The sequence below is a fragment of the Pelmatolapia mariae genome, linkage group LG9 (assembly GCF_036321145.2).
Source record: "Pelmatolapia mariae isolate MD_Pm_ZW linkage group LG9, Pm_UMD_F_2, whole genome shotgun sequence".
Classification (NCBI taxonomy): domain Eukaryota; kingdom Metazoa; phylum Chordata; class Actinopteri; order Cichliformes; family Cichlidae; genus Pelmatolapia; species Pelmatolapia mariae.
This window is the reverse complement of record NC_086235.1, coordinates 2,833,926-2,854,467: the sequence shown is the minus strand read 5'-3', so window position 1 is coordinate 2,854,467 and position 20,542 is coordinate 2,833,926. Positions and strand designations below refer to the sequence as shown.

The 20,542-nt window shown below is 45.3% G+C and overlaps 1 protein-coding gene across 1 annotated transcript; it reads left to right on the top strand.

Annotated features, from left to right (window-relative positions):
• Positions 1 to 981: 981 nt before the first annotated feature.
• LOC134634752 (uncharacterized protein C18orf63-like) lies at positions 982 to 19,655 on the top strand. Its single transcript, XM_063484103.1, has 13 exons — positions 982 to 1,106; positions 1,314 to 1,392; positions 5,529 to 5,585; positions 5,705 to 5,816; positions 6,896 to 6,937; positions 7,046 to 7,122; positions 7,407 to 7,519; positions 8,732 to 8,828; positions 9,810 to 9,895; positions 10,176 to 10,362; positions 14,671 to 15,597; positions 15,869 to 15,952; positions 19,009 to 19,655. The coding sequence occupies exons 1-13, from the start codon at positions 982 to 984 to the stop codon at positions 19,129 to 19,131; spliced, it is 2,109 nt and encodes a 702-aa protein (XP_063340173.1). The 3' UTR covers positions 19,132 to 19,655.
• The last annotated feature ends 887 nt before the right edge of the window (positions 19,656 to 20,542 follow it).

The following is a 20,542-nucleotide window of genomic DNA, read 5'->3' as shown; positions in this document are numbered from 1 at the left end:
AAACAAAGTTTAAATCAGACAAAACATTAATCAGGCATCATGCTCCACTTGTTTTGTTAAGGAGTCTTTAACATGCATTTTATTAAATAGTTATTAATATGCAGTTTGTAAACATACACATATAAACGGCACCCTATCTTCAATAGAAAAGATTTATTTCACTAAAAGGAGAGTGAGAGTTCCTCTTCTTCTTCTCTCACCCATCTTTGACTACTGTTAAAGAGAGTTTTGCTAACCTTATATCTTGTATTTACGCTTTTTGAAATGCTTCTTTCTAACAAAACTATTTCCAACAGAAGATAAGTTTTATTTTGGTGTAGTGTAAGCATTAGAACAAGGTTAGTGACTGAGATATTAACTTTAAATTTAAATTTCAAACAATGCTAAAAAAAGCGCAGCTCTAACTTAGCGTTAGCTGCTACTAGCCTAAAAGCATTAGCTTTTATAGTTTTCAGGTCAGAGGCACAAAAATGTGACAGAGACCGATTTAAAACTTTAGCTTAACGTTTAAAAATGATTATTGTGTTTTTTGTGTTTGCAGTAAGTCTTTAAGCGGTTATAAGGGTGATTTTAAGTAATTCGAGCTCAAACTATAAATATGGATCAACATTAAGCTATTATTTATTATTATTTTTTTAAATTATAATTATATCCTCTTCTCTTACCCTCAATTTTTTTTTCCAACAGTTTTTTGTACATTTGGCCTAAACGCTATCTGAGCATTTTTCTTCTGTGTAGGAACTTTTGACAAGTAAATATAAATTACAGGACTTAATAGATCATTAAGTTGACAGAACTGTCATTTCGAAACCTAAAACGTGTCTGTTTGGTCATATTTGGAGTGAGAATCAGTTGCTGTAGGCTTATCTAAAGTATATTTTGTCTGGTTGTGTCTTATGAACCTCACAGAAGCTATTTGAATTCATGTTATGACTCTTTGATGCTAACCCTGCTCATTTCCCTGTGTCAGCAGTGTGCAGGATGAGCAGCGGCCACCAGTCCCTCTATTTCCTCAGTCTTCCTGACCCAAAGCAGCTGGTCTGCGTCACCCTGACTCTGCAGGATGAGGGCGAGGAGCTGAGGAGCAAACAGATCAAGACCTGCAGGTGAGCGGTGCAGAGGACAGGCCACCGTTAGTGTCACACCACAGCAAACAACCAGAGCTGAAAGTTAATTTAAACATGTGAAAGGTTCATTTATGCACATCTGATGAGGGAGGACAAGTGTGATGCAGGTTTTCAGGCTCCGATGAGCCAGTAGAACCTTAAATGATGCACACATCTGTAAATAACATTGAATGTGTGTTCTCACAGGGAGCTGGTTCTGCTGTTCTCTGATCTTCTGGCTGCTCCTGCTCTGGACTCCTTTGCTGATATCACAGTGGTCATAGCTGTAAGGAACACACACATGCACACACACTTTTACACACACACTCCTACACTTTTAAGCATCCACCCTGATGTCAGTTCGCCATATCAAACTAACACTGAGGCACTTATTGCTGTCATTTCCCTTATGAAAGTGCACAAATGCCATTATTAAGAAAATGTTGCATAGTGTAATTTCCTGAAAAGTTATAAAATAAATTTCACTTATTTTAAGTTAAATAAGCACTAAAATAATCCACAGTAGCTTGTGCTTTCGCTGAGCCTGAGCTCATTTAAGGTGGACTGTGGCTGATTGGAAAATCATGGCTACTGCATTCCCCGTGTTAAAGAGGAAGCCGGCACTCCTGATGGTATTGAGTAAGAGAGGCCAGTTTAACAGGTTTTAATTTCAGTTAAAATTTGAGCCCCAAAGCACTGAAAACAAGATAGACTGGGTTTTATAGATTAAACACACTGCTTTCCTTTATGTGTGCTTTTGCTTCTCTTTAAAACTCACTGTTAGTTCAGCTCGAGCCAGGATGACAGAACAACAGCGTTGGGTTGGCTGGCTGAAAAGTGGTAAAAAGGTCAGGTGTCCCCTGGTGGACGCTGTCCAGTCTGTCTACAACCGCAGTGAGACTTTGGTTCACAAGGCAGGCTGGTTATTGGTGGTGTTGGACCCCCTCCAGGGTTGAACTGATTTTATTTCTTGATGAATTTCTTGGTGGAGGGTTCGGTGGGCTCAAGATCAATGTCTCTGCTTTTTACTTATGATGTGGTTCTGTTGGCTTCATCGAGGCTCGACCACCAGCTCGCACTGGTGTAACTGTAACTCCACACTTTTCTCAGCTGGAAAAGGGTGGAGGGGGAGAGGGATTGATGCAGTGATGCAGAACTGAGGGTGAAAGCATATCTGTGGGTATACCTGCTGTTCTACGCCCTCCTCCATGGTCACCTGTGACCACAAGCTGTGGGTTTTGGACCAAAACAGATCGCAGATATGAGGCTGGAAATGAGCTTCCTCTGATACGGCGTCTGGGCTCAGCATTAAAATGATTGTGAGGAGTTTGTGCCTGTTGGGAGGAGCTCAGGGTAGACCCACGTCCTCCACACTGGAAGGGGTCAGTGGAGGGGGTAAGGGGACCAGGATACATCCTAGGTGCCTGTTTAGTTGCTGGACATTTGGATCTTTATGAAATGAAAAGGCCATCAGACGATGTCTGAATCGTGTTTTCTCGCCAGTTTCCAAACACAGAGTTAGTATCTCTGTATAAATGCACAGAAACTGTGACCGACGACTGTGTTACATGTCACAGCCGTCACATCCACTCACTGAGATTGAAGTCATGTTTTTCTCCTTTGAGTCCTTCTGTGTGCTGATTGGGTCAAGAAAGGGACTTCCTGCTTTTATGTCAGAGCTCATGATGTCGTTTATATGTGTGAAGTTTCACGACAAGCACTGGATCCTCACCCGGTCCTCTGGTCAGCTGCTGTGCTACGATGTCTTTGCTAGTTAGATTTAAGTTTGACTTGATGTAGCAGAAGCTGTGTTTCAGCTCTTTTAAAAACAGATAGCAGTGGTTGTTGTGTTTTCTTTGGCGTGTGTGTGATGTTTTTGTGCGGGTGTAGCTTCGGGTGCTTCAGGTTTCGTGTGATGCTGACTGATTTATAGATTTTGACTCTGTAAACTCCACAGACTGCACGAGTCGACTCTGTTAGCTGCTTTAACGCCGCACGCACATATCAGGCTCTGCACGCCACCTTAGCCCGCACACACGCTACAGGCCTTTACACACACACTTTCATCAACACACACACAACAAAGACAGCTCACTCTCAGAGCAGATAGTAATCAGTCCTGACAGATGTGATTTGTCCCTCCTGCTCGCAGTGATGAGTGTTTCTCAGAGCAGCGGCCAATCAGGAGATGTGACTGACAGATAACAGCTGCTCAGCTTCAGCCAATCAGCCCTGTTTTCTTTAACAAAACGAAACAATCGAGGAAAAGTGACACCAGAGCCGAGCTGTCAGAGATGCTCTGCAGCCTCAGCTTCCCCACATGCACGTGAGTACACATGACATCAGCCGGTCTTCAGCCTGCCAAAGACTGCGTGATGTCAGATTGTGCCGATGTGCCATTATCTCGTCCACTTACCGTTAATGATTGGACGTCGTATTTCTTACCTTCTGTATGATTATTAGCAGAGTTTCCTGTAGCACACACGTCTGCTCGACGCTGTGAGACACAGTTTACTCGTTGCTGTTTCCAGTGTAACATTTCACACCCGCAGCTTTTAACAGAACTCTGATGCAGAAAATGAACATGTGAAACATGTTTTGCTGTCTAAAACTGTTGCAAAAACAGCGACGGGTCGCTGTTGACCTGGTGGATGATAAAAGCAGAAAACAGGAAAAACTCAATGTTTTGGTTGGAACGTGCACATTTATTAGATTGAAACGCTCAGGTTTCTGTGTGAAAGCTCACAGATGATGATCCCCGCACAGACACAGCACTGTTACAGCTGCATGTGTGTCTTCTCCTTCTTTGCTTTTTCACTTTGTGTGTCCGGGCCTCACATACATGATTGCGTGCTGACACCTCCCAGGCAGTGACACGCAACCTAAATAGTTGTTCTGAGTTCCAGACATTCCTGGTATGACTGCACACACACGCACACACATACACACAGTGGTAAAATGCTGTCTTTGTGAGGACGCTCGTGCAGACCCTTTTGTTAAAGCCAACCCTGGTTGTAACCAGAAGCCTGAGAGCCCTCACTCAGCTCCCTAAAGCTCTGTCCCACTGTGACAGTGGGAGCTGTCCACAGTCAGCAGCTCAGCGCGGTCCTCACAGAGACACACAGACCAGTAGATTGTTCCAGGCTAAGATAAACATGTGCCTCACGCTCTGCTCTCATTGCTTCGCTGTCACGCTTGAATGAAGTCACTGACTGTAAATCATAAATAATAAACAGTAATGACACTTTAACTCAGTTTCTGTTAAAGTTGATCTGCTCTACTCGTTTCCAGCTCCGTGTTTTTATTTCTGAACTTGACTAGAGTAGCTTTGCATGAATCAAAGGTCAGAAATAATCCTTCTTTATCTAAAAGAGGGGCTTTGGTGCAGCTCCTCTAAGGCTGCCCACCCTTTTCAGACAACTCGTGTTCTGATTGGCTGACGGTGGGGGCCGGTACGCAGGGAAATAAATCCCAAGTAAAAGACATGAAATCAGTCAAATTTGAAAAAACTTCCAACCAGAATCAGCTGATTTATTTAATTCAGTAGCTTGAATATATTTAATGAAGTCATGAAAAATGTTACCCTTTTGTATGAATATTTGAGGCCTCATTAACACGTGTAGGAGATTTATTTTTCAGGGCTGAACTTGTATTTGTGGCCTTGTGTTCTAAGACACCATAAAAGCATTAAACCCTGCAGTTTGTTATTTTATTATGAATTGTATTATTCTGTCCATAAACTGCATGAAAATACCCCAATAAAAACAACACAGGCTAGTTTGTGAACTCAGGTCTGAAAGTCTCAAGCTGAGGATTTGAACAGCTGCCAGATTGGTGGGTGAGCCGCAGCCTAAACGTAACCCTGCTCTGTCACTAATTTTACTGATCAAAATTTACAAAATAAGCTTCATGTGCCGTACTGAGTAAAATCTGACTGTAGACAGAGACCATAAACTCATCAGAAACAGTTTAAGTGAGCAGGCTGGCAGAGGAGTCGCCCCCTGCTGGACACTACAAAGGTCTTTACTATGAGCTCCAGCTCTTTGGGGACATGAGGACCCAGTAACACCTGAAGAAGCAGCAGTTCAGCTCTGGAGTGCAGCTCCTCTGCATCCATGCGTCACACCTGCAGTCATTACCTCATGGCCGTAGGTGAGGGCTGGAACTTCTCAGTACACACACGCCCATCCACCTCTCCATCTCACACACCACCTTCCCATTGCTCCTACTCCCAGGGCAGAAATTCCACCCCACCCAAAGGGAGGAACTGGCTGGTTTACAGAAGTCTGCCATAACCCCGCCTCCTCAGGGGACTTCTGTTACTTCCAGGCTTCTTTTTACTGACAAACTATTTTAAGTATTCAGCACGTTAATGTTTTTTTCTAGCATCACCTCACCCTTCACACTGTCCTCTTCCTGCAGACCTCGTTCTTACAGAACGGCATCCTCCAGGTGTTTGGACACAGACACCGTCTGCAGGTGGGACTGGAGACCTGGGTGAAGTCCCATAACTGATACTGTTCATGTTTATTCCTGGTCTTATTTTTCTGTTGTAGTTGATGAAAATGTAATCTGTGTGTGTGTGTGTGTGTGTGTAGCTGGGCTCTCCTCAGTCTGTGCTTCCAGGGGACCTCCAGCGTTGCCTGTCCTACTCTCTAATCAGCAGACTGTCCCCCAGCTGGAACAAAGTCGGCCTCTTCCTCATCTCAGGTGCTAACACGCTGTGTGACACGTGTGGAACAACTTGATTTGTTCTTGTTAAATTTGGACGAGTCTTGTTTGATAAGGTTGCATCACTAATGGGGGCTATGAGAGTACGACTCTGACCGAATGAACTGTCCCACATCAGGTTCCCACATTCAGATTCATTTTCCAGGTTCCACCAACATGGTGCAGTTCTGGTTCTGGTTCTGGCCCCTTCTGATTTGATTCATTTCAGTCACAGTGTTCGCTTATCACTCGTCATGAAAGCGAGATAATCTTGACGTGATTATCGGTGTTGACACGACACCTCCAAATGCAAACAGGCTCAGGTCTCCTGCAGAGCCGGGAGAACGAGCCGTTATTTGTACAACCTGGTCTCAATGCAAAGTCAACAAAAGCATTTGTGAGCAGCTCTGTGGTGACGGCCTCCCCTAACCTTCTTTCATCCACATCAAAATACTCCAAAGCTGCGTCTCTTATGACCTTTTAGAGTCACATCTCCTGACTCTGCTACTCCAGCTGTGCTACAGGAGCACGAGGGCCTCGAAGTGCTCACAAATGAACATCTTCATGTTTTAAAGGAGCAGATTTTTGATTTATTCACCATCGTTTTTAAAGCAGAACCTTGAGCAGCTGTCAGGATCAGTACTACAGACTGACTGCAGCTTTCTTCACAGCAAAGTCCAGCCTGTATTCGCTGCTCTCACTCAGCATGTTTGCAGCCCAAGGCTGAAGTGTCGCAACACACAAACTTTCACCTTCGACCGAGTCTGAATAAAACTAACAGTTTGACGTCAGAGAGAAATGATGGAGCGCACAGATCTGAGTCTGAAGCAAAATCAGCATGTTGTAACACCCAAACAGCTGCTGAATAACACATGTTAGTCTCAGGTCACCACCTGAGACTGACCGTACTGCTGTGGTTCAACTCATCAAATATCTGCAATATATTAGTGTGATAGAGGCGACAGAGAGCAAAGTGTGATCCTTTTGTTTCCTGTCAAACTGCAGCTCGCACACATGAAAGTGTCAGAGTCTGTGCAGTGAATGAGTGAGCAGTCTGTCCTCTCTGTGTTTGTTTCCAGGAAAAGACTTCCTGACCGAGAGCGGGAGGCTCAACGCTGTCAGTAAGTTTCACTCTTTACCTGGCCTCCCATTGACCTGCACACACAGTGACACATTAAAATCATTACTCTGTGTGTGTGTGTGTGTGTGTGTGTGTGTGTGTGTGTTAGGCGTGGAGCTGAGTGTCACTGAGGCCCACATGTGTTTCAGCATTGAGGCCAGTGCTGTCCGACTGCCCCTGACCACCGTAAGAGAACAAAAGCACTGCACCTTCAAAAAAACCTTTATGTAAATCTCGTGAGTAACATCGCGAGCTGAACAGACCGTTTGAGATTTACTGCCCTCTGTGGCTTTTATAATAACCACTGATAGTTTTAAATTGACCCTCACTGCTGGGATTTAAACTCACAATTTAACTTAGTTTGAGTTAAAGTTTATTAAAGAAGTATAAAATGCTCAGGTCAAGTCTTCCTTCACAGAAGTGCTGTTAAAGAGGAAAAATGAGACTGAAGCAGGATGTTTGTGTTTCAGCTGGGGGACTTCGACCTCCCCCCGTCGGTGCTCCAGAGCTTATGCAGTGACCCTGAATTCGTCCTCGACCTGGCCTCCACCGCAGGAGCCGTGTGGTGTCACGTCCTGCCCAGGTACGATGACTCCACCTGCTGGACAAACTCAGACAGCACCAAACAGCCGCTGCTCATCACTGTAAAGATTTGGATGAAATGTGACCCAGTTTGACGTCACCTCATTAAACTCCTCCTGCTCTTCAAAGATAATATCACAGAACCGTGCACAGAATTTTATATCATAGTTTTTTTGTAAAAACCAAAGGGTAAGGGAACATTTGTGAAGACATCCTTCATGTCATCAGAGAGGTCGTCACACTGGTGAGCGTCTCCACATCCTCAGCTCGTACCTCCTCGCCTCCATCAGCTAATGAGATGCTTTCAGACCATCCAGCCGACAGTCTCGTCGCCTGTTTGCAGATCGCTCTTTACACCAAGTCTGGTTCTGGAGGCCTTTAGAGCTGTCTTGGTGATGTTAGTGTCAGCTTCATCTTCTCCTGGCAGCAGAAGCTCTCAGACTGAGGGACGTTCACAGCTGGTCTGACTGAAGCCGTACGATCGTTTATCTTTGCAGCAGTTTGTTCTGCCTGCACAGCAGGTTACAGCAGTTTCTGTTTACCATAGGCGCCACGTGAACAGCTGCAGGATGCGTGTGAGATGGCCTCTGATTGGTCTCTCAGAGATTCCCACAACTTTAGAACCAGCTGATGAATGCTGCGCTCTCCCTCATTCTGCCCAAACAGCTGAGCTGTCAGAGGATGGACCACCTCTGGGGTCTGACAGGAGAAGGCTGAGGGTGTGAATAGAAAAAAACGAATCTTTATAAGTTTGTTTAACAAACAGCAAACATGTGAGCTGAGCGCTCGCACCACAGAGCCACGTTATGTTGTGGTTTTCCTAAATGTGAGTCACATAAACAAGAGAGTGTGTATGTGCAGCAGGTGTAGTGTGGGTGTGTGGTCACAAAGCAAGAGCGTGTTTGAAACAACGATGCGGTGTCATGCTCACTGCTTTTACTTTCTAATCACACTTAGATGTAAAGTGGGCGTTATTTTAAAGGCTGTGATTACCTGACTGTAATCAGCAGATCAGTGTGTGCTGTTAGTCAGTGTCACTGTCGTTCACTTCACCTGTGGGTGCTTTAAAGTTAGTGGGTGTTATCCTGGCTGTGAGCAGCAGGTGGAGCTGCAGCTCTGTGTAATCACAGCTGGTGGGGCGGCTGCAGATTGAGCTGTGGCTCTCTGACAGCTTCAGTGTTCATTGACAGGCTGGTTTGTGTCTCTGCGCTAGCATGAAGAAAGGGCAGATCATCTTCATCAGCCGCCAGCTGCCCAAGCATGGACCGTTCAGGAGCTACAGAGACCTGCAGAACCACTGGAACCGCATGGTACACTCACACACACACACACACACACACACACACACACACACACACACAGGTACATGGTCTCAGCCTCTTCTTAAACTCAGGAGCTGAGTGGACAGATCTTCTGTGGAGCACATGAGGCTGGCATGGCAACGTGACTCAGACTGAATGTGAGGTTATTCTGAGGCAGGAAATAGAAAAGCTTTAGAAACACGGAGGAAAATCACAGTAGTGCTGAAAGGTGCACAGACTGCTCTGCTGAAGTCAGAGTTCTGCTCACATAAAGACCCGTTTGGACCAGAACAACGCTCCAAAGAAATTTGGGACTTCTGAATATATTATTGTTTTGCAGACAAGCAAATTATAAATGGTTTGGCTTACTAAACCAAAGTAGATAAAGCATTAAATGACAGATATTTAGGTCCACAGGAGATCACCTTACCCCTCACATCCTCCTCAGTCACACCAACCCTCTGCATGTGCTCCTTTGCTCCACCCTGAAAAACAGCACAGTTCCAGTTTTTTAGGGTTTCCTGTAGAATTTTGTTGTTTTCTGCAGTGAGTCTGAGACATTTTCTGTAAGTTTACACAAGAATCTGTTTGTTAATTACAGTCCACAGTCTGAGTAATGAGCTGTCCAACTTTTAACTTCATACTAGGAATATTTACAGGGTTACAGACCTCGAAGTTCATAAACGTGGGTCCAAATTCTTTTTTGATGATGTTTCTCAGCAGTGTTTGAGCCATCACAGTTCCATATTTCAGGAGATGCAAATTACCTACTGCTTTTTTAAATAAAGTTAAAAAACCCAATCAAATCAGCTTTACTACGACACTGCAAGTGTCCCAGTCTAAATGCAAACTCAGGTTTTTGTTCTTTGACCAGCTCTGAGCAACAGTATCAGTACGATGGGATATATCACAGTTTGAATAAACTGCAGGAGCTTCATGTCTGATGTTGAGGAGCAGACACGAAGTTTGATCTGTTTCTGTGTTTTCCAGTATGGCTACAGACTGCCTGAGCTGGCAGAGGATGATGTGCTGTACTGCAGCGTCTACTTCAGGCTGCTGGGAGAGATACTCTTCAGGTATCCTCAGACACTCAGAGCTGCTTTAAACCACATTTAAATCAGTGTTGTTACAGTGTTTGTCAAATGGCAGGTAGAGATAAATGCCTGTTCAGTACGATATACTCTCAGAGTGTTACATGCAGGAGTAAAGATGAGCCTCGTGTTTTACTACCAACATAAACAAGGACAGAGCAGCAGCATGAACCATCACTGTTCTGCAGTGAGAAGTAAAATCTCAAATCTGATAAAGTTTGATCACAGTTCACCTCAGAGTTCCTTTAACCTCCGTCCTGAGCAGCTACCCTCTGAGCTGCATCCGCCTGCAGCCGGTGCAGCGTTGTCCTCAGGTCGACCTGCAGGGGGCGTTGGGCGGCTTCCTGTCTGACGTCAGGCACACACTGAAGACTGTGTGTGGCTTCCCTGCACATCTGAGCAGCAAGCCCTGTTACCGTGCAGTCAGCCTGAGCACCGCTGCATCTTTACAGGTACACACACACACACACACACACTGTGTTTAGATGTGTGTTACGAGGATAATCTCACTGCTGCAAACGTTTCATAGGTCTGTCGTGTGGCGGTCAGCCGTGAGCTGTTCAGCTTGTAGGTGCATCACTTTCTGGCCCTGCTGCATCCAAACTGACGTCAGTAATAACATTTGTAAGCTACATCTGGTCACCTGCTTTTCAGTGGAAATATCACAATCACAACTCAGTGCATGTAGGCACTGGCTGTAGTACAAACCACCCATGAGCATGGCGTGGTTGGTGGTGTCGGATGGGCTCCTAGGAGTGTTTGACTAATCTGCTGGGATTTTCCTGTAAACCATGTCTGGGGTTTACAGAGGATGGTATGAAAACGAGGAACTATCCAGTGAGCTCTGGTTCTCTGGGAGAAAATGCCTCGTTGATGTCAGAGGTCACATTAGAATGGCAGCAGTAACTCAAATAACTAGTCATTACAACCAAAGTATACAGGAGAGTATCTGGAGAAATCCAGATGTGGAACCTGGAAGCAGATGGGCCACGGTACTTGGAAAAAATAGCATGCATTGGTAATGTGGACCCGTATGAAATACGGCAGTGGAGTAGAAACCCTGAAGACCAACCGCCATTGTCCTACCCTGATACCTTCTGGTACCTTGTCTGTGGAGTCAGCGCATACACGGCGAATCATTTTCAGAATTATAAATCCCTGGAGGCGCACATCTAATTCACAAACGGTTGGGTACAAGATTTGGCCATTTTTAAGCCTCCACGTTGTGAGTACGTTGACCATATGACCAAGATACAGCCAGAGGTTGCACATAACATTGACTTCTCCTCAGCAGCTGCCCCAAAAATTGCTCTAGATGAGAACATAAACACACCGTCTGCAGTGAAAGGCAAAAGGAGCCGTCCACAAAAAAGGCAAATTCCACTTGCTAGTCTGGAGGAGTTGTCACCGATAAGCTACTCCATAAACAGAACATAGTTCTGCTGCATCACACATTAGGATGTTTGTTCTAATTTTCTATGACCTCAGCGCATTGAAAATAAAACTAAAAGCCTATAAAGAGCAATATGAATTTCTTTAGAACTTACCGCAGGGGTGGCAACTCCAGGCCTCGAGGGCCGGTGTCCTGCAGGTTTTAGATCTCACCTTGGGTCAACACACCTGAATCACATGATTAGTTCGTTACCAGGCCTCTGGAGAACTTCAGGACATGTTGAGGAGGTCATTTAGCCATTTAAATCAGCTGTGTTGGTTCAAGGACACATCTAAAACCTGCAGGGACACCGGCCCTCGGAGCTCGGAGTTGCCCACCCCTGAGTTACCGGAATGAAAATGTCGGGAGCACACCAACAAAAAATGATGGCACAGAACTCGATATCAGCTCGTCTCACCGCTGCTATCCAAGCCTGACGTCTTCGTTTGGTAACATCAGATACATGAGATCCCTCGCGTTGCTTCCAGGAGGGGAAACAATAAAAAGAGAGTCCATTTTCCAGCTTATTCCCTTCCCGATCGTGCAATCTAACATTGCAACCGACAAAACAGCAAGTACGAGCAATAGCTGATGTTTCCGTGTGCTTTCGCTCCTGTAGCCCTTTGTTTGGCCTACTAACATGGCGGCTCGACCAAATCGTGGCCACGCCCCCTCCCATGACATCACGCTCCAAAGCCCTATACATTTTACATCAGATTAAAACTTTGGTTGTAAGATTCAGATAATTATTTATTAAAAGCGAGACATTTTAAATGAGAATAAGAAAGAAAAGTATTTCTTTGTGCCCCCCTTTTTCCTGTTAATGCCCTACCTGTCCCCCTGGCAACACTTTCCTAGACCCGCCCCTGCACAGTTACCAGCTGTCAGCTGCGTAGAAAAGGATCCTGGTGTAGAAAGTAATATTGAATAATTTCTAACAACAGCTTATCAAGCTTAAACATGCTGCTGTTGTTTATCCGCTGGTTTCCTCTTTCTGGTGCAAAGTGGACCAAAAACAAACAAGAGAGACGGACTCGCGACAGAAAAGCCGATCAGCTGATCATTGATCAGTTTCATGATTGAGGTAGCAACAGGAGAGGGAGGGGGAGAGAAGAGGCAGTCGCTCCATGTATCGGTTGTTAAGCTCAACGTGGGAATGCTTTACAAACACTCAGAGATGAACTTACACACTTGCTTTACTTCTCTCTGGGATAACTTTCTCGGAGATGAAATGCCGGTTTGGTGGCGAGGCTCCAAATTCTCAACCAGACCGCCGACAGGTCTCACACGCCACAGCCGCTCTATCACGTGACGCATACTGCTCCGACGTGCTAAGGTTATGAGCTGAGTTATGCCATGTCACAAGTTTTGTGAGGTGCTTTCCTGATATTTAATGGATCGGATTACATTTTTTGTTTCTCTCCGATATCTGATCCAGTAATTTAGGTCAGTATCGATACGTAATATCGGATCGGTCCATCTCTAGTGTAAACCCCATGAAAGCATGCACTCATCCTGCCTTTATCAGCAGTTCATCCTCCTGGTGGTGTGGGGGATACGTTTTGGGCACACTTTGGGACCCTTGGTACCAGCTGAGCATCATTTAAACCCCACAGCTAACCTGAGTGTTGCTGCTCATCATGTCCATCCCTTTATGACCTCAGTGAACCATCTTGTGATGCTTCTTCCATCAGGATAATGCTCCATGTCTCAGAGCATCTCAAACTTGAACCTGAGTTCACTGCCCTCAGACGGCCACAGATCTCAGTCCTGTCGCAGCTTTGGGATGTGATGGAATGGGACATTCTCTCATGGATGCGGACGGTAAATCTGCACCAACATGATGCTGTCGAGTCGGCGTGGACCAAAAACTCTGAGGAACGTTTCCAGCTCCTTGTTAAATCTGAGCCACGAGGACTTAAAGCAGCTCGGACAGAAAAAGGAGGTCCAACCTGGTGTTCCAAACAGAGTATACCTCACAGATCTTTCTTTCATGGCCTGGTGAGCAGGTTATCTTATGTGAGGGTCGTGAGTGTGTTGGTGTGGGCAGAGCAGTGATTTCCCAGCGTTCCCACCTTGTAAACTCTCCACAGGCAGTTTTATGAGCGCTGAGGTGTGACGCTGAGGAGAAAGAGGAGGAGAACAGCGTCTCTCTGGATCCTGCGAATAAATTTTCACGATACAGATGTCAGAGAGAAGGAGAAAGAAAAGTCCAGAGGTCTCATTTAATATAAGAAATGTGTTTTCACTCAGCAGCCATAGAAAGGTTCGGCTTTGTGTCCCTGAGCAAAGAAATGATGTATTTTCTTTGCAGAGGAAGAAGATAACTCGACCTGTTAGCCACCTTTCCAAGGCCTTGTTGTAATGAAGCAGTTAGAAAGTTTTTCATCATCTTTTTAACAGACTTTCTTTGAATAAAAATCAACATTTTTTTAATCCTCCCTGAAAAACCTTTCATGCACAGGAGTACAACAGGTAACATATCTGCCTTTAATAGCTTGAATAAATGTGTTTTCTGCACAGCTCCTTCCTTTCACACAAGTCAATAGATGAAGGGATAAACTGCAATAAAGCAGGTGGGATTAAAGTTATTTCTCATTTTGTCCTGCAGATGATTCTTATTCACAGGCTGCAGCTGTGCGAGCGATCGATTCAGCGCTCACAGGGTGAACTAAAATATTTATGCTGCTCCGCGGAGCTTATTTCCATCTATAAGACCACTTATTCTATCTGTAGGCTGAGCCGCGGCTAAAACTGACGCTCAAAGACGAAGGATCGTTTATTCACCTTTATAAAGATTTCTCCTGACCAGCATCCACCCATCCCTCCATCCACCCATCCCTCCATCCATCCATCCACCCATCCATCCATTTAACCATCCATCCACCCATCCATCCATCCACCCATTTAACCATCCATCCACCCACCCATCCATCCACCCATTTAACCATCCATCCACCCACCCATCCATGTAACCATACATGCATCCATCTCATCCCCAGGTTGTTCCAGTTGGTTCATCGGGGTGTGACTGTTAGATTGAAAGCTGGTATGAGTGACTGAGAATGAGATCTTCATCTCTGCTGCTTGAGAACTTTGAAATTATCATATTTGAAAACAGGATGGAGGTTTGGGTGTGACTTCATCTGCTTCCAAGGGGTGTTAACATGTTAAATCTGCAGCAACAATTACTATGAAGAACAATTTTTGTAATTGGATCATTTCTGTCATCGATTATCGGCCTAATTCGATATTTCAAACATTAACACATTTCCCAGTCCAACATTTTGATTATTCCACTTCACTGAGGTCTCCTCTTCTTCCTCAGGTGTTGAATGGTTTGGAAATCAACCTGACCACCTCCTGCTCCATCAGGCCGGTCCTCACCCAGCTTCCTCCACCCCCTCCTCCATCCCAGCCTCTGCAGCCTTCAGCCTGGACTCCTCTGTCCCAGCAGGAAGGAGCTCAGGAGCTTCTGGAGAAAGGACGTGGCTTCAGAGGGAGACTGACACAAAGTCAGGGGTGTGGAGGAGGCAGAGACTGGCCTTCCTCTTCCTCCATCTCCTCCTCACATGCTGCTTTTTCCTCTTCTGACTCCTCAGATCAAGAATCACAACCTTCCTGCTCCTCCTCTTCTTCCTCTTTTCTCCTGCACTTCCAGCCAGCCTCATCCCTCAGCTCCTCCTCCTCCACCTCCTGCTCTTCTCTTCCAGTCTTCCAGCCTGCTTCCTCCTTCAGCTCTTCCCACTCCTCCTCCTCAACTCCCTTGTCTGAAGCGGTGTTGAACCCTTCTCCCAAACTTGTTCCAGTCTTCAAGCGTCCATCGCACCGCGTCACCATTTCCCTGCTGCGTCCCCAAAATCAGAAGCAGCTGGGTGCAGCTGTGGAAGGGTCAGAGAGGGTGACAGTGCCTTCCTTTAGGAAGAAGATTCCCGCCACTGCTTCTTCTTTATCAGCTGCTTCCCTCCCAGTTCTTCCTTTGCCCATCATCCCTCACTTCAGCCGCCATCCCAAATTCCACAGCGGCACTGCGGCTGCTCACCCGCCTCCGGCTCACATCAAGCGCATCTCCAGCCTCAGTCCTGTAACAAAGTTTAAGCCGAGGATTATCATCCCTCCAAAGCCGGAGATCAAGACCGGCTCCAAAACCGTCCTGAAGGTCAGCTCTGAAAGTGACGCTGTCACTGGCTGCAGAGACGAAACACAGACATCCTCTGAAACCTCAAACAATGAAACCTCCAAACACAGCACAAAGGTGAGTCTTCCTGAATAAACACCATGGTGGTGTCACTTTTTTTAAAGAGCCTACAGAAGATGAATTTTAAGTAGATTTTGAGTAATTCTGCTGATTAACTCACAGACAAACAGCACTGAACCTCTCGCCTTTCAGAGGATCCAAACAAAAAACCCACAAACACCTGTGTGATGTGTGACTTGTGACACCTGTGACCTTTAGGCCCCACCCCTCCACTGAACTCTCAGGTGTTTCCTCACTCACCTGTTGCTGTGCTTCTTTGATGTTTCAGAGAGTTTCTTTTGACCTAAAGGCGAAGAAATCCAGAGCCGCAGTTGGAGACGTGGACGTGGAGAATATGGTCAAAACCAATCAGGTCAGAAGATGAACTTCCTGTTTCCTCATTTCCATTTCTCTGTTTTTACTTTCTCCTTCTCACCACTGCACACATGAGCTGAAACACGGTGAGCAGAATAAACCCTCACATGTGACCAGTTAACAACAAGCTGGATACAAACGTTTTTTGTTATTGGGGAAGTGTGAAGCACACATTACAGTTAGTGTAGAGCATCTTGTTCTTAGTGGTGTCTGATTTGTTGGGGCTGTGTGGAGGAGACTTCAAAGTCTTAAAGCTGTGATCAGACCAGCACAGAAACTAAAGCCGGAGCAGATTTTACACACCGACAAGAATCGGTTTGGGTTGAAGTGGACTCTATATTTACAACAGCTTTACCAAAGTCCATTCAGAAAAACACAAATTTTACCTCACATAAACATGGGTGGTGTCTACCTACCTCTACTTGTTTAACACAAACCAATTAACTAGTTTAGCTACTTTCCCCATCATAACAGCTCAGGGGGTGTGGCTTCTCTGATTGACAGCTGGATGGTGAGATAGGTGGACCTGTGAACTGTGCTAATGCTGGTTTTACCTGCTGTGAGGTTAATGTAACCACAGACGTCTGAGACGTCTGAGCTCCAGTTTAGCACCTCCCTCCATGTGTTTTAAAGCTGGAGCTGCTTCTCCGGTCTGTCTGCCGTACATCGCCATGTTGGGTCGGTAAAGTTTGCCGTCTAACTGACCTCGCAGCCTCAGTCTGTGCTGTTTAAGAAGCTGCAGAGCGAGGAAGAGGAGGCTGATGAATTTCCACTTGTACTGTATGTACAGCTTCAGCTTCCTCATAAACATCCTTGAGGAGGACCGTGCACATTACTGTGATGTATTAAAGCACGTTGGCGTGATGAATAGCAAACACGGCGTCCTGCACTGTCTGCCTCAGTTTCCTCAGCAACGCTGCTTCACGGGAGGGCGAGGACTGTTAAAGTGATGAATGGGCAGGAGGAGGTGGGAGCCCGGAGGGCGCCGAGCACATTAATAACAACATTCATCAGTTTTACAGCCCCAACCTGCAAGTTTTCAGGAACAATACGCCGCTTACATTTTCACTGTGACTCTTATTTACACACTGCCAGCACATTGTTCACAAAAACAGCTCTGTTACACCAGCACGGGGGAATTTTCACACATTTGAACCTGTTTTCAGTCTGAACTCAGTTTAAAATCCAGTCCAGAGGATTCAGTGATCAATGTTTAATAGTATCTGAAGATATTTCAGCCTTTGCACACGGTCACACTGTTAGATTAGATCATAAATCTGATCTGTGCTCTCTTTCCATGGGGAGTGAGAGGGTTTTATTGGTGTTCAGACCTGCTGTGACACACACACACACAGACACACACACACACAGACACACACACACACGCACACACACACAGACACACACACACACACACACACACACAGTTTCAAATGTGTTGATCTTTAAGGACAGAGCTGCACATCAGGGCCCTCTTCCTTCCATCTAACTGTTGTGAGTTTGAACTTTTCTGGGGATGAACGTGTGATGATGAGGTGATGAAGAGGCAGTGAGTTGTTGAATGAAACGCACAATTTTTGAGGTTTTGCTCTTTGTGGGTTTTTTTCTTCCATGTTTTTAGTCCTTGCTGTTTTCTGCTTCACTTCTTTACAAAGCAAAATCCAAACATTGGCATAAAAAAGGATCAAACCAACTCAGTAGAAGCACAATAGAATAAAATCCTCGTGGTTTTATTCATGTGGAAACATAAACGTTTGCTCAAATATAGTAACTGCTCCAAGATCTTTGTAAGACTGAAAACAGTCTGACGTCAGCTCGTGTGGATGAGAAAATCACTGATCATATATTCTGATATGTTTAACTGAAGATTGGACTCATCACACCATTTAGCAAAATCATGAACGACTGACCGCAACCATGGCAACCTGCTAGTGACCAAAGCAATCACCACGAAGGTTCTGGTTCAGCACTCGTCCATCTACCAGCTGTTCCTCGCACCCTGTGGTTGCCAAATGGTTTTAAACCATTAAAATGGGAATAGATCTACTCTGCTTATTTCCAGCTCTGTTTGATCTGAAGGACACTTTAAAGTAGGGATGTGTGCAGCTGGTTGACTAGCTGACTAAATTACATCATTTGCTTAGAGATCATTAGTGTTCTGATAATCGTTACCTTGTCACTGGTCGGTGTCAGACTTACTAATCATTTAATCTAATTATCCAAATTTTAATTGATGCCCAATGCTGGTAAATTACTGTGTCCTAAATGTTATGCAGCCATCTGCCACCAGGTGGCGCATCATAGCTGAGAAACACCCTAGATGTTATAGTCTCAGCCTGATCTCAACAGTGTTAGAAGGAGTTTGTGGATACAAGTGGCTGAAATGGGCTTTTTCTGGAAGGTGGATGGTCTCTGCCTTAGGGATAGGGTGAGGTTCAGAGTGGAGCTACTCCACATCGATACGACGCGGCTGAGGCCGTCGCCTCCTGGGTCAGGGGTTCCAGCCTGTCCTACCAGGGGGAGGACCTGTTGTAGACCCGGCACACGCTGCAGAGATTACCGGCTCAGACGGAGGTCTGGGCTTCACTGCTGAGAAGCAGTAATAAATAACTGGATTATTTATTGTTTTGTAATTTTAGAATTGAATTTTCAAACAGCGTGCGTCATTCATAGCACACGGCACAATACGCCACACTTTTCAGTCGCAGTTTGTTGGTTAGTTTGTCACATTTTGCCAGAGATGACCTTATTAGTGACACGTCTGTGGCCTCAGACAGATCCAAGAGTATCTGAGAGGTGCAGAGAGTACCTGGACAGCTTTAACACACACCTCCAGCACTGGAGGAGATACAACAGGAAATAAGGAAAACTGGTGAATTGGCTGGGAATGACTGCTGACGGGAACTTGACAGCACATCTGTCTTCATTACCGCTCGTTTTCCTTCCTTCCCCTCCTCTCATCGCTCTTCATCTTCACCCGTCACTCCTCGTTCTGTCGCTCGCCCCTCGTCGTGTCTCTCGCCTCGTTCACCTTTTCCTTCTTTCTGTCTCCAGTTGTCCAAGCTGAACTCTGCGACTCTGCTGCTCTGGCTGAAAGCTCGAGGCGTGAACGTCAACGCCAAACACAGGAAGGAGGAGCTGATGATGAAGGTCATGAGCTGCCTGGCTGAGGCCTGAAACACACACTGACTCACCCCCTCGCTGCATTTACTTAATAGAGTTACTTTGGAGTATTAACGCTGCGCTAAGCTTTCCTTTTAAGAATTTGATGTAAAATCTTATCAGCCGGGACAGATGAGAGCTTCTCATCCTCGCTAATTGAGATGCTGAACATTTGCCAACGTTAGATTTTGGTGTCAGATGAAGTCACAGCGGGTCCAGAGGAGGACCTTTGATTAAATGAAAGCACAGACTGTTGGAAGCTTTCTCTTCCTCCTGTTTCTCTTCCATGTGACGCCTTCACTCGTGTTCACTTTGCTTTATTGTTCAGGTTATTAACTTTAAAACTGTTCATTCACTGGAGCGGTGTGGAAGGTCCTCAGTGTTTCTGCAACAGCTGGTTCATATTTAAAGACAGAGTGTTATACCTGTGAGCCTCTCAAGAGCCACAGGGAGGTTTTACAAGCTGTTCACAAAGGTCATGTTTTCACAGAAAGCACCAGCGTTCTGCAGCAGGTGTGTTTGTTCTGCTCACCAGTGTTCACGACTGTACTGTAATAATTCTTATTGAAGTTTTGAGAATAAAAACTAATTATTAACGAGAGTGCATTGTTTTTTTTTTACCTTTCTCTTTCAAAGGTTTGTAGCTGTTTGCTGTACACACACACACACACACACACACACACACACACACACGTTGGGTATTCATATTTTGTGGGGACATCTAATTGATATAATACTTTCCCTAACCCTTTACCCTAAACCTAACCACAACCCAACTGTAACCCTGACACTAAAAACACATTTTGTGTCTCAAAAATGTCTTCAAACTTATAGCGACGGGATTTTAGTCCCAATAAGTATAGTAAACTTCCAATTTTTGGTCCCCACAAAGATATGAATACTCTCTCTCTCTCTCTCTCTCTCACTCACACACACACACACACACACACACACACACACACACACACACACACACACACACAGATGTGCTCATCCTTGTGTAAGTTAAGATGTTTGGGGCTTTTCTCTCATTATGTATGAAAGCTGTCAGATTTGTTGTGGAAGACTTCCTTGTTAATAACAGTTAAGTTAACGTTTAAGTCTGCGCTGCGGGTTTGGACATTTTATTTTTGCACCAACCTGTGTGTGTGTGTGTGTGTGTGTGTGTGTGTGTGTGTGTGTGTGTGTGTGTGTGATGCTCTCATACAGTCCAAACTAGCAGGCATGACCTCATCCAGATGTGATCATAAAAAAAAGGTTGTAATGGCCTGAAGCTGAAGTTGTTTTTGCTGCATCCATTTCTTATATACAGTCCATACTGACAACATAATGAGTGAGCAAAGTACAAAGATGTGAGTGTTTGTGTGTTTTAAAGACCGTCACTGATCCTGATGCTTCACAGCAGAGCGTTCACTCGTTCCTCAGG

Bases quoted from the DNA above. Each gene is read 5' to 3' on its own strand.
- LOC134634752 (XM_063484103.1), top strand. From the start codon at position 982: ATGAGCAGCGGCCACCAGTCCCTCTATTTCCTCAGTCTTCCTGACCCA. The intron at 1,393-5,528 runs GTAAGGAACACA...CTCTTCCTGCAG, and splicing joins ATATCACAGTGGTCATAGCT to ACCTCGTTCTTACAGAACGG. The intron at 10,363-14,670 runs GTACACACACAC...CTTCTTCCTCAG, and splicing joins GCACCGCTGCATCTTTACAG to GTGTTGAATGGTTTGGAAAT.